This window comes from Liolophura sinensis, chromosome 6 (genome assembly GCF_032854445.1).
Source record: "Liolophura sinensis isolate JHLJ2023 chromosome 6, CUHK_Ljap_v2, whole genome shotgun sequence".
NCBI lineage: Eukaryota > Metazoa > Mollusca > Polyplacophora > Chitonida > Chitonidae > Liolophura > Liolophura sinensis.
The window spans coordinates 23,856,547-23,870,176 of record NC_088300.1 but is presented as its reverse complement, the minus strand read 5'-3'; the positions used below and the strand labels follow the sequence as shown (position 1 = coordinate 23,870,176).

The 13,630-nt window shown below is 37.8% G+C and overlaps 2 protein-coding genes across 2 annotated transcripts in view; both read left to right on the top strand.

Moving 5' to 3' along the window:
- LOC135466586 (nuclear pore complex protein Nup133-like) overlaps positions 1–9,170 on the top strand; it is a 32,765-nt gene extending 23,595 nt beyond the window's left edge. Inside the window, 6 exon segments of the mRNA XM_064744141.1 lie at positions 4,858–4,919; positions 5,636–5,692; positions 6,408–6,488; positions 6,836–6,903; positions 7,505–7,590; positions 8,023–9,170. Coding sequence (XP_064600211.1) covers positions 4,858–4,919; positions 5,636–5,692; positions 6,408–6,488; positions 6,836–6,903; positions 7,505–7,590; positions 8,023–8,159 — 491 coding nt within the window. The 3' untranslated portion in view covers positions 8,160–9,170.
- On the top strand, positions 145–2,010 carry LOC135469275 (piggyBac transposable element-derived protein 4-like). Its single transcript, XM_064747890.1, has one exon. It carries the CDS (start codon positions 145–147, stop codon positions 2,008–2,010), a length of 1,866 nt encoding a protein of 621 aa, XP_064603960.1.
- Positions 9,171–13,630: the final 4,460 nt, after the last annotated feature.

Below are 13,630 nucleotides of genomic sequence, written 5' to 3'. Positions count from 1 at the left end.
CTGGGAACAAACTCCATACAGGGCCAAGTTTTATCTCTGCGCCATGTAGTGCATAGACACTGTGCCGAGCTGACACAACACTTTGGAGCAAATCAGAGACCGTTTTAGCCGGAATTTGGCGAGTTTGTAGGTTGCGGTTTCAAAATGGCGGCGCCAGGTCCAACACCACGCCGGTCAGTGCGAAAACGGGTACGCTTATACGATGTCAGGCAAGTTGTGAGCCTTTTAGACGATCCTGATGATTCTTCTGACAGCCACGACTCTGGCAGTGACATGGATGTGAGTGAATTTCGCTATGAGGATTCAGATTCGTCGTCTGAACCGGACGATAGTGAACCCGGAAGTAACCGTAACGTTGTGCATATGGGAAATTCTGACAGCTGTGATGTGGTTGAACAAACTGACCACGGGCATGGGGATGCAGGTCTTGGGGTTGCTGACAATGGTGATCGCTCCAATGATTCAGTGGATTATGATATTTGGCAAACTGTTCGAAACTTGCAACAAGACCAGCCTCCAAACGTGAATGACTTTGTGTCACACAGAGGACCAGTATGGAACCCGCCACAGGACACACCACCAGTTGACTATTTTGACAGATTTTTCCAATGCTCCCAGCCTGATGGACAGTCACTTTGGGATTTCATTGTTGATGAGACTAACAAATACTACAGCTTTAGTTTGAGAAAAGCTGGTGTGCTTCAGGAGCATTCACGGTATCACAAATGGAATTCAATGGATGTATCACAACTGCGTGCTTTTGTTGGACTGTACTTCAACATGGGACTTGTTCGTAAGCACAGCATTGCGGAGTACTGGAATTCAACTAATTTTTCACAGGACACTCCAGTGTTTAGGCGTGTCATGACACTTCAGACATTTGAGAATATTCTTTGCTTCATGCATTGCTCTGATAGTGAAAATGAACCAAGACGCGGAGATCGAGACTATGACCCTCAGTATAAATTTCGACCAATATTGAATTTTCTCAATGAGTCATGGGCAAGGGAGTATGATTTGGGCCCTGTTATTTCTATTGATGAATCAATTGTTGGATTCAAGGGCAGGCACACACTGGTCAATTACATTCGCATAAAAAAACACCACCAATGGGGACCCAAAGAGTATTCCCTTGCAGATTCTAACAGTGGTTATGTGTATGAAACCATATATCATGTTGCCAATATGAAAGTTTCAAATCATGGTCAGCCATTCGATGTGTGTGATAGGTTGTTGGAAAATCATGGTGGAAAACATCACCATCTTGTAGTGGATAATTACTACACAAGCCTTCCACTGTGTGAACATATGCTGGATAAACAGATATATGTGACTGGTACTGTCAGGTCAAACCGTGTGGGACTGCCTGACCCTATAAAGAAAACTTTGAAACATAAAGGTGATATGGTTTGCCAACGCAAAGGACAGATTTTGGCAGTAAATTGGATGGACAGAAAACAGGTCAGGCTTTTATCTACTATTTCAAATGCTGGAACAGTTGAAAAAGAAAATCATAACAAGGTAAAGAAGACTGTACCCAATGTCGTTATTGACTACAATGCCGGTATGGGTGGTGTTGATAAATCTGACCAGATGACAGATCAATATTCTTGTGAACTAAAAAGTAGAAAATGTTGGAGAAAGATTGTGTTTCACTTGCTTGATAGAACCCTTACAAATGCCTACATCTTGTACAAGGAAAATTCCAACATACAAGGAATTCCTATGACACACTTGAAATTTACCATATCAGTTGTAGAGGGACTTATTGGTGGGTATGAGGAGCCACGCAGGAAGGTAGGCAGGCCAAGTATTGGTGATCCACTGGCAAGAAAGTCAGCCAGGCATTTCATCAGTAAAATACCAGATGGCAAAAGAAGGAAATGTGTTGTTTGTGCCAAATCTAGACAATCTGGTTTAGGTTACCAAGGAAGCAGAATTGGTACGTGGTGTAAGGACTGTGGAGTTGGGCTGTGCCGCAATCAGTGCTTTGAAAAATACCACAAATAGGGCCAGTAATATGACAAACTTGTAGCAAATTCATGACTGTTGCACCTCTGGAAGCATTTGTTGTAATCATAGTAATGATTAATAAACACTGGATACAGAAATAATAGTGTCATTTCATTTCTGGGCGAACTGTTTGTGCATTGTCGTATTTTTAAGTATTTCCGCAAAATAATTCACCGAATGGTACTGGGCGACTGGAAAAAAATCACCAGTAAAAGGGTTAAGCTTTTTTTTTTAGCTCCTGTATAATGGGCTCTCATACATGGATTGAAGGCTAAGCTTTTTCTTTCAGCTCCTGTACATGCATAATGAGCTTTCATTCACTGATTGAAGGTTAAACTTTTTTTTTTAGCTCTCGAGTCTGAGGTACATGTATGGTGTGTAAGCGCACGTACTTGGATGGAAGGTTAAGGTTTTTTTTTTAGCTCTTGTTTATTGGGCTATTACACATGGATTGAAGGTTAGGTTTTTTTTTCTCCCTAGTATAAGGTATGGTGTGTAAATGCACATTCTTGGATGGCAGGTTAAGCTTTTTTTGTTAGCTCTTGTATGTTGGGCTGTCACACATGGATTGAAGGTTAGGCTTTTGTTCCCTTCCTTGTTTAAGGTATGGTGTTTAAATGCGTATTCTCAGATGGCAGGTTAAGTTTTTTGTGAATGTTTTTAATGATTTTAATTGATAGCCTTTCAGTTCAAAAATTTGCCAGTTATATAGACTTCAGTTTGGTTTCTGTAGTAAACATGTTCTCTACAAATTAAGCCTCCATGCACGGCAACAATTTCTTGTATACAGGGTTTCTATGACTTTATTGCCTATGAGATTTATGGACTATGCCAGATTTACCATTTTTGTAATCAAGAAAAGTTGCATGTAGAGCTACAGTTTTTATGCGCATGCCTGCCTATATGTAGGAGAACAAGAAGGGTATTGGGTTCCTCTGGCGATTTTTATTGTTTTCCTGTTTTGTGGATACATATTCAGGTTGACTTCATTCTGTCCTCCTGTTAACATGGATTTGTACAAGCCTTTCTTGTAGGGCTACAGTTTCTTATGCAATCACTAATGTAGATAACCTTTTTGTCTCTCTGGCTACTTTACCAGATTTGCAGATTGTAAGAATTTACCTTGGTGTATACCAATTTACCCGGCATTAACTCTACTGTTAGCGCAGTAGAATTACTTGGGTGCCCCTTGTAAATGTGGTTGTTGTGAGTTCAAGCTTGGGAAATAAAATGTTCAGTATAGAGATCTGACTTCAGTGAGGGTGGGGTAAACATCGATTAAAATGAAACTAACATTTCTTAAACTTCTTTCAGGCCCAAAATTCAACAAGATCATCATGTTTTAACTATCAAGCAATTTTAGTAGAAATTTGTAGGAAAATAGAGCTTGCTTTATTGTCATTTGACTTGTGTCATTCAAGAAGTTGATAGGGTATATCGCACCCTATGAATGGTACCAGCTTTAGCGCATCTGGGCTCACAGACTGACTCAGTTCTGTGATTTAGAACCGTTTATTTATTTGATTTGTATTTTACGCCGTACTCAAGAATATTTCACTTATATGACAGCGGCCAGCAATATGGTGGGAGGAAACTGTGCAGAGCCCAGGGGAAACCCACAACCATTCGCAGGCTGCTGGCAGACCTTCCCACTTGTGACTGGAGAGGAAGCCAGCATGAGCTGGACTTGAACTCACAGCAACCGCATTGGTGAAAGGCTCATTGGTCATTGCTGGCATGCTAACCCCCTCAGCCATGCAAGCCCCCTGAGAATCATTTAAGATTGATATGATCCTGAACTGGGTGGTATAGCTGTATATTGTTATAGTACTCTTCATAAATGTTATGCAAGAACTGAAGTGTCTTGTTTGTTTATTTAGCTCTGTCACATGCTCTATTGGAGTATATTTAAGCATTTTTTAAGGGAAAACATGCCTTGTTGAGTATATTGTGCATAAAAAGAAAGTAATCATGAAGATTTACAATGCCTTGGAATATCCTCTCATGGTCATTGGATTTGTACATGAACATGTAGGTCAGATAAGTGTATGCCTAAAGATTCCTGAGCTGAGATTACTGTGATATGACACTTCAGATTAAGATAATTTATCACTTTAGAGTAGCTGACTGTGCATTTAGTGTCCACTATCTCCACTTCACAACCATGGAGTGATAACATTTACAAGGAAGTCATTTTAATTTGTCTTTAAGAAGATCCAATTATTCATATACATATAATTTAGTATTTTGTATTTGGAAATACATGCACTATTTCTAAAACATCAGCTAGTGTTGTCAAGGCTTCTAAAAGTCTTAAGCCAAACATTAGTGTATGTATTTAGAGTATTTATGTGATGTATTTATTTCATTCATGTTTTACACAGTACTCAAGAATATTTCACTTATACGACGGTGGCTAGCATTGTGGTGTGAGGAAACCTGGCAGAGCCCAGGGGAAATTCGCAGGTTGCCTGCATATGATAGGAGAGGAAGCTAGCTTGAGCTGAACTTCAACTCGTATATAGAGTATTTAAGAAAGTAAATTTACTGCAAAAGGTACATGTACATGGAGATGTGGTTCACTCACATTCTGTTAAGTAGTATTAATTGTATTCACCGGGATATTCAGAGATAAAAAGGTTTTCATGCTTTAATTTGTTCTGTTTGTAATGATTTATACTGTTGTTTGCATCAGTTTGGTGTGGTGTTGATTCTTGCATGTCCAAATCTTGTTAATAAACTGATATTTCTAAAGACTTTTGGAAATTCTCTTGCACCAGTGATTAATGTGTTAATTAAAAGCCATTTAAGAAAAGAGATTTTATTTTATCCTCTTGGTTGCAGTGATCAATGATGAACACAACTTCCTTAGCCACCAGGAGGACTTACCGCTCGGACTTATTGAAGTGAGATTATCATACTCTGCCCATTAGCTTGTGCTTGTAGCTTGTGTCGTACCCTGAGAGTTATTGTTGACGTTCAAAAGAAGTAAATGTATATTAATAGGTGATATCTCAAATAGTATTGCATGTATTGAGCTCCAGTTTTGCATACATGTAAAGCACAATAGCAAGACGAGGATGTTCCATTGTTGATGTCCTGTGCACATATCACTTACCATAAATCATAAAATTCATCAAGTTTTTAATGTTTTACAATCAATATTAAGTTATGTTAATGTAGGCAGAGGTAAATCCAAAGGTTTTTTTATGCATTGAGCCGCTTTACGTACACATGTCTCTTATAAGGATGCTCTTTGATAGCCTCTCTAACAGATGTATTCTCTCTTTTTTTTCTTTTTTTTTTTTGAGTTGTCAAAAAGCCATAATTTAGTTTCATTGGTGTTGGGTTGAGGAAGACATGTATTCTGTTCTTTGATGACTCTTAGTAAATTAGTATTTGTGGAATTGACGATTTGGAAAGAACATTATTAAACTAAGAGAAAAAGCACTGTCAGTCTGTTTTTGAAGCTGTACAATTATACCAGGTTTAGTATTGCATTTTATTCATGCAGCTCTGTCATGTCATGTAAACAACCCCCCTTGTCTCCTACCCCCTTTTACCCCTCAAGGCATCTCACTTGTGTATGTTTGAGTGATAAGGGGCCATTTCTCTTCTTCAGAGTCTTGGTATGGAGCCTGATAACATGAGAGTTCTCTCCCCGTTGGAACTCATCAATGTAAGTTTTTTAGCTGTCGAGAAATTTCACACCAATTTCTGATGTTGACATATTTATATGATTGGAAATCCCATACTGCTTACAGCATATGCACCGCTCTCTACATTTCCCTACTGCCACCACTAGACAATCTTGACCTTTGGAGGCTGTGCGACCCACCTAGGCTTGCTGTTGTCCATGCACGGAACTATTAAATCAGCATTGAGAAATAAAACTATTTCAGGTGTTGGTTTGAATCATGTTGTGTGTACTTCAGATCAAGAGAATGGATCTGTATAGAGTATCATTAGAAACAAAGGTTGAGACAGTTTTTGTGCTTTCTGACATCACTTCCTGCCTCATCTCCGTGACCTCAATGACCACGGTGTTGTTCAAGATTTCTGTACAAAATCTACTAGTAGTGGCGATGATGTAAAACAAAATTATTGAGCTGAGCTTGCACCGTAAGGAGTATGTGGAAAGCATCAAGAGGAGACAAAATAAAAAGGTGGATTTTCAGGGTGATTTTTTAGTTCATGTTTTGGATGTTTTAGTGCCAACTTGCCCATAAAACACAACATATAATAAATAATACCTCTAATTCAACTTATATAAGTTGCAAGATTAAGTTTTACTCAATGTAATTGCCATAAGAATTTTAATTTTAATTTAATGTCAAAAGTAAATGCATTATTACATACCCAGTAGTTACGTGACTTGAATTATCTGGTTGTAGTTGTACATCAGTGATGACAATGAAGGGGCAACAGAGTATGACTTCAAAAAGGCTCTGGATCTTCTCAGCTATGTTCCACAGGTAACAGCTGTTTCACAGATTGATTGTTTATAAGATAAGAATTCTGTTTTTAAAAACTATTACAATATAAAAAAAAATACCCTGTCCCAGTTTACATGAACCTCTGCAATACAGAGAATGTGTAGAAAGGGATTCTGTTCATTTTCATGAGTTTCTTTAATCTTGAATTTAAAGAAAAAAAAATCCTGGATTTTAAAATGATGTCCTGGGTATATACATTACTTCAAAGTTGAACACATTGTAGACTTGTTGTAATTCAATTGATGAACAGTGGACTAACTTCATACATTAAATATTGCATTGTAATCTCATAATAATCTCATATAATCTTCTCTGACCTGTTTCAGTCTGAGCCTGATATTCCAGTGGACCAAGTGAGGCTCCATATCTGGTGTAAGGCTGTACTCAGGGACAAGTAAGTTAGCTTTGTCCTAAACTAAAGAAAGCTGGAATATACTCTCATAGTAGTAGGCAGCCATACTCAGTTATGGGCAATGTTCAGGATATGCGTATCGCCATCTGGATGATGTGTAAGGGAGATAACTCTGAGGTACAATTCTGTCAGTTATACCACTGAGGAAGAGGCTTTATCACTGAGTTATCTTGCCTTAAACAACATCCAGATGAGGCCATGCCTGTCTTGGCCATGGGCCATAATCAAGTTTTTTTTCCTATTAAAACTAGAAGCCACTCCAGCAAATTCCACCAATCACTAAGGGCAAAAGGACAATTTTCTTCAAAATTCAATGGATTGGTCTTTTAATAGCCAACCAGTGCAGAACATTTCATCCAACTGTGTTGAGAACTTTTTCTGCCAAATTGCTGGCAGGCAGACAAGTAAACATCGACAAAATGATAACCTTCTTTTGGATTAGGTAACTGCACCCTACATTGGAAAATCTTTTTAACACTTACTTGTGGTCAAAAGCATACACTAGCATGATATTATGAAGTAGAAATTATGTGATAAGTTGAAACTTACCATGATATTTGCCTTTTTGTTTTCTGTTTTTCAGCTGGTCTAATATTTCAACAGATGATCCTTTAGAAGGCAACAAACATACAATTTTCTTCAAAACAGTGGAACTAGCTTTTTACGAAGGTAAATGTCATGCCATGTTTCATCTGCCCTCTTATTTGTGACTTTGTAAATGCGGTATACTTCACTCTGTACAAAACAAAACTACATTGGTTCAATTAGCCAATTTCAGGGCTTCACAAAAAGTATAATTTTATTAGTCTACACAGAATAATGCGCTCATGTTCTTATCTGATAAAGGTAGAGATCAAGTGGTTTAGAAGCTTGCTTTCAATCACTTCTCTCGTGTGGTGTTACATGAAGTTTGCATAGACCACTTGTCTTCCACCAAAACGACACATCACATCAACAACAAAAGAAACAAAAACAAGTGAAGAAAGTTTGGTTTGTTGAAATTCTGCTATATTTTTCTCTACATTGTTCACACTAATAATGTATTTTAATAAATAACCTCTTTTAATTTGAGATAATTTTATATAAATTTATATTTGGCAGGTGCAGACCTAAGCTCCTATCTTCCACAAGCAGATCAGTTGCTTGCAGCAGAAGAGCTCGGGGAGCTTAGACACAACAAAAACTTCCAGTTCTTACTGCGAGCTGGTTATGAACAGATTCAAAAGGTTCTTGGATGAAATGAGTTAATTGTAAATGAGCGATTCATCTGTGACTGATGCTTGACTCTTAAGGTTCCTTTTGGAAGCCGAACTATAAGTTAATATTGTGGAATGCTCTGCAGGTTCTTACTGCATGTACCTGTAAGGAAATGCATAAAAGTTTCTTGGAAAGTTCCTGTTGAACATGCTCTTGAAATGTTCCTGTTACACCTGCCCTTGAAAAGTTCCTATTACTCATGTCTGATGCATTCCTGTTACAAATGCCATTGAAAGGTTCTTTTTGTACATCCTCTTGAAAGATTGCTGTGACACATGTTCTTGAAAGGGTTGTGGTAAACATCCTTTTCAAATGTATCCGTTACACATGTTTTTGAAAGGTTCTTGTTAAACACGCTCTTGAATGGTTGCTGTTACAAATTCTCTTGAAAGGTTCATCAGAAGTTTCTACGGGAGAACTCTGGTTAAGTTATTACTAGTAACTGAACCAGAAGCTGACCCATGAAATCCTTAAGCACTGAATATGACATGAGCTAGACAATGGTACATCCTTTATAAACATGCACCAGAAGTTTGAGAACTAAATGCTAATCCATTGCAGAGTGAAAGTAGTGTGCTCCCTTGCATGATGATCATATTTGGTGTGTTTTAAATTCACCTGTTCATAGATTCATTGATATATCATCTTGCATCATTGTCTTACATTATGTGACTTGTGCTGAAGTTTACATCTACATTGTCAAAATTCATGATTTTTTCAGATAACAAAGTCTATATTACCTGGCATTAATATAAGGGAAAATTAAGGGGAAAATTAAGGGGAAAATACTTCCACTTGTTCTTGTACTAAGATGTACTATGTACAGTGTAAAATGAAAAAAAAAGATGTGAAATCAAAATTTGTAATAAATAATGTCCAGCTAACATTTGGCTTCCTGTCATTACTGATGGAACAGCTTGGGTGGCCTAATGGTTAGAGCCTCCATTTTGAGTTCAGGGGAACCGGGAGCAAAGCCATGGAACAGAACTGGTTGGCTAATGTCACTGGTTGGGGAGAGACATCTGGTGTCTTCGGCCTGATACTTCAGTGGCAGCAGTACACTGGTAGCATGGACTCGCCCTGCCACAAGAAGACACAGTATATTTACACAGAACTGATGACTCCTCGTCGCCATATGACTGAATAATTGTTAAGTATGACCTAAAAACCCAAGTATACATACATACATCGCTAATTGGCCTGCTGACATATAGGAAAACTTGCTTGGTATTGCCACAGCATTGTTTTGAATGGATCTTCTAAGCTTCGTCACCACTATGGCCAAAGTATTTGTCATCATCACGGCGAAAGGTTTGTCACCACGATGATCAAAGGTTTGTCACAACCATGGCCAAAGGTTCATCACCATTGTGGCCAAAGGTTTGTAATCATCATAACCAAAGGTTCATCGCCATTCAGAACCTTAGGTGTTGAGGTGTACTGCCAGATATTGACTCTTATGTAATATCAAAAAGAAATGTCATTTTGGATTACGGGTAGTTTTTAGGACCGGTAAGAGGCGTTCAGTTACAAAATGTAACATTCAATCCTAATAACAACGGTTTGAATTGCACTTTAATAATGACTGACTATCTGCCCCAGTGTAATACGAGCAGTAATACGTCAAGGGAAGGTTGTTTTAGCATTGATGAAATGACGTTGAAGGCGTTTGTTGGAAAATTTCTGAAGTTGAGATTGAAAGTTAGTTGTTGAAAGACAAACAATAATCAAAGCGCATTTTTTTTTGTAAACATGCGGGAGTAACTGACCTATAGTATGTATACGTGTGTAAACTATAACGGTGGCTGACGGATTATAACCCAGAGACAAAGATAATATGCCTCTCAACCGTCTGCTTATAGTTTGTCAATGTTTATCTTGATACCTTGTCATGGCGTATGAAGATTGTCATGTCACAGTGAGTTAACCTTAGTAAATATATTACATGCTGTCCCTGATACCAACATTCCATAATGCTAGCCAGGTAGGCCCTACGCCGATGTTTGCAGGGGTCATTCTGATAATTCGTGGATTCGGTTGCATGGATCTAGTATAGATAGGCTGTATACAACGAGTGGGAAAAAGTAAAGAAAAATTGTTACATAATTCAGCATGAAGTGAAATAGGTCTATCATGATTTTTTTTTCATATTTAAAGTGAATATTTCAGCCGACTGAAGTGATAAATGACACCGTCGATTAGCTCTAATACCATAACTCGTTACTACGTATATATACACGACTAGATGTACATTGGTTTACATTTTATTGTAATTCATAAATGTTCATGGGAATAACATGGATGTATTGCATCATGGTATCTGAATACCATAACTATACCCTAAATTTCGACCAAAATTATGCATTGATATGAAAATAATAGTGTGAAAATATAGCTTTTTTCCTTAAAATTCGTGAGAAACTTACCCAAGGTCGTAGGTTTTTCCCGAAAAGTTCGGATTCCTCCGCCCATGAGACTGATAGCCGTCGTATATATGCACGAACACATTTTGAATACAGGTATGGCGTCAAACAACAATAAATCATCAATCAATCACTCAGTCAGTCAATACTGTATAGTCATATCATTTTAAGTTTTTCTGCAGTTCTTTTATTTTCCCTTCTATTATCAGAACTATTTATGACATAAATACTTTCAGCTAAATATGGGCCTGAAGTAAGCAGCAATCCTAAATGTGCTCGGCAAGAAATCTTTGTCAGCGTCTTAACTGTATATACATTCTGGGATTAATGAGGCCCAGATGCAATTATAACCGGGTTAAGAGGTCATGTAGATGTGTGTGAATAGTTTGATGGGCGGAAGACAAAGCGGGTTTAGGTTTCAATACAGAGGATGTACCATATATACATAGAGGAAGTGCCAGCTACACACGTCTCCTATATACATGTATAATACAAGTCACTTCAGTACCTCGAAGTATATATATATATATATATATATATATATATATATATCTATTTTCACATTCTGAGTATAATGCACCAACCCGCATTTATTCAAAACAGGAAATGTACACATTTTAATATTTAACTAGATTTTTAAGCCGTCCCGGATAACACATGTAGTTCAAATATATCATGCTGTATTGGTGTATACAACGGAAAACGGGACTCGGCCCAGAGAAATACAGTATACTTATATAGGTACAGGTACTACATAAGCGGTCTTAGTTGGTCAATGTCCTGAAAAATGTCCATAGAGTTATCAGTTTTAGTTATGCGTCGATGTAGTATGGCAGTTGATCAGTGATAAGTACAACCATGCCTCCACTATAGGTCGACGCTACATAAAGAGTAATAAGCAAACCAAAGGCAGTACAGCGTTGTACATGTATCACGGCAACATAAAAAGCTATAAGCAAACCAAAGACAGTACATCGATGTACATGTACCACGGCAACATAAAAAGCTATAAGCAAACCAGACAGTACTTCGATGTACATGTACCATGGAAACATAAAAAGCTATAAGCAAGCCAAAGACAGTATATCGATGTACATGTACCATGACAATATAAATGGCTATAAGCAAACCAAAGACAATACATTGATGTACACGTATCATAAAAACATAAAAAGCTATAAGCAAATTAAACACAGTACTTCGATGTACATGTACCATGGCAACATAAAAAGCTATAAGTAAGCCAAAGACAGTATATCGATGTACATGTACCATGACAATATAAATGGCTATAAGCAAACCAAAGACAGTACACCGATGCACACGTACCATGACAACATAAAAAGCCATAAGCAAACCAAAAATGTACATGTACCACGGCAACGTAAATATTAACCTAAGGAGAGGCACGTGTATTCTGGTTGCTTGCTGCTATGCGGAGTGCATACCAAGCCTGACTCATCAGAATTCAGCCACATTACATAATGTAAACCTCTATACCCTTCAGAGCAAAAACACATACAATGATATTTTCGTTGCGGATTTCTAAATAATATAATTATAATTATATATGTATATTCACAGCGATGACGTAAATTAACATTCGATATTCTCCAAATAAATACTGTAAACCCAAAAGAGAAAGTGATTTGACATCATTTTGTGATTGCAGTCTCGGTTGAGATACTATCAATTAAAAGAACTGAAAAGTAAAAACTAACGGTTAAATTCAGATGAATATATTTTTAATGAAACTTGCTTGATTTTATTGTTTTTCTTTGCTTGAATGTCTAGTCACAAAATTAAGTTTACATTATGAGCGAGTGTAGAAGAGCATTGGTCTTCGCAGATGGACACATTGAATTTGTGGATGATGGGTCGGGGGAAGGATCATCTTAACCCACAGTACTTTCCTTCGTATATATACAACTGGTATTTGTGACCTATACTTAATTACCCATTGGACTATAAAGCTGTAGTGCCTAGGCTTATAATCTAATAGTCAAACGAGTTATATACCTGTCCTGATAGCAAAACTATTGTGCCAGGCTTGCTTGATTCATAGTGAAATATATAGGCTAATCTTAAGCCTCAACTACAAAGTGAATACGCACATAGCAAATCTGACTTACTGACATCATTCGCCGTTATTTAGTTATAAGAGGTTTTTTTTTTTGTCGTACACAGTTTTCGAACGTCTTTGTTGTTCTGGGTCATACCAATACAGAGGGATTGGTTTGTTGTTTCCCCATAGTGTCCTTTAACCTGATCCAGTTTCTACCGGTTAATGTGTTAATATAACGGCATACGTCATGCGTAACGTAAATATGTTGGTCATGTGTAATTATATATCCGGGAGAGACCTGAAACTATACGCGTGTACCGTTATGGCAGACTATGACAGAGCCGTGTGGTTAAGTAACGCAGGTTTATAGGTATTTATCATGGTTTTTACATGGCACAGAACTGACGGGCAGAGCGGTCTACTGAGTGCAATACTGGTTACTAAAACCCAGACTTGCCATAAGCTCAAGTATTCGAATCCATCTCTCGCTAGATCGGCATATATTGCGCAGTAATGACCAGCTTCAAACACCACCTCCTTCACTCCCCCAACACCCGGCTATTCCTGTACCTTTTCACCTAATACACTTTTCCACTGTTCATTGCGCAGTAATGACCAGCCTCAAACACCACCTCCTTCACTCCCCCGACACCCGGCTATTCCTGTACGTTTTCCTCCAATACACTTTTCCACTGTTCATTACGAAAAACATTCAATTGGTAATTTATGCAGTTCACATCCGCATTCTAAAAAGTCACGGCTTAAAAACAACTTTCCGTCAGATGGCAATTACCTTGGTTGGAGTGGCCCTGTAGATGTAGAGTGCGGTATAGACCAAGAGTTCAATCCTGGGTGGAGTCATACTTAAAACTTTAAAACAGGTAACCTTGATAGGTCTACAACCTTGTGAGACACTTACAAGTTCAGCAAATGCAAGGGTGTGTCGTAAGTTTTCTTATCCTTC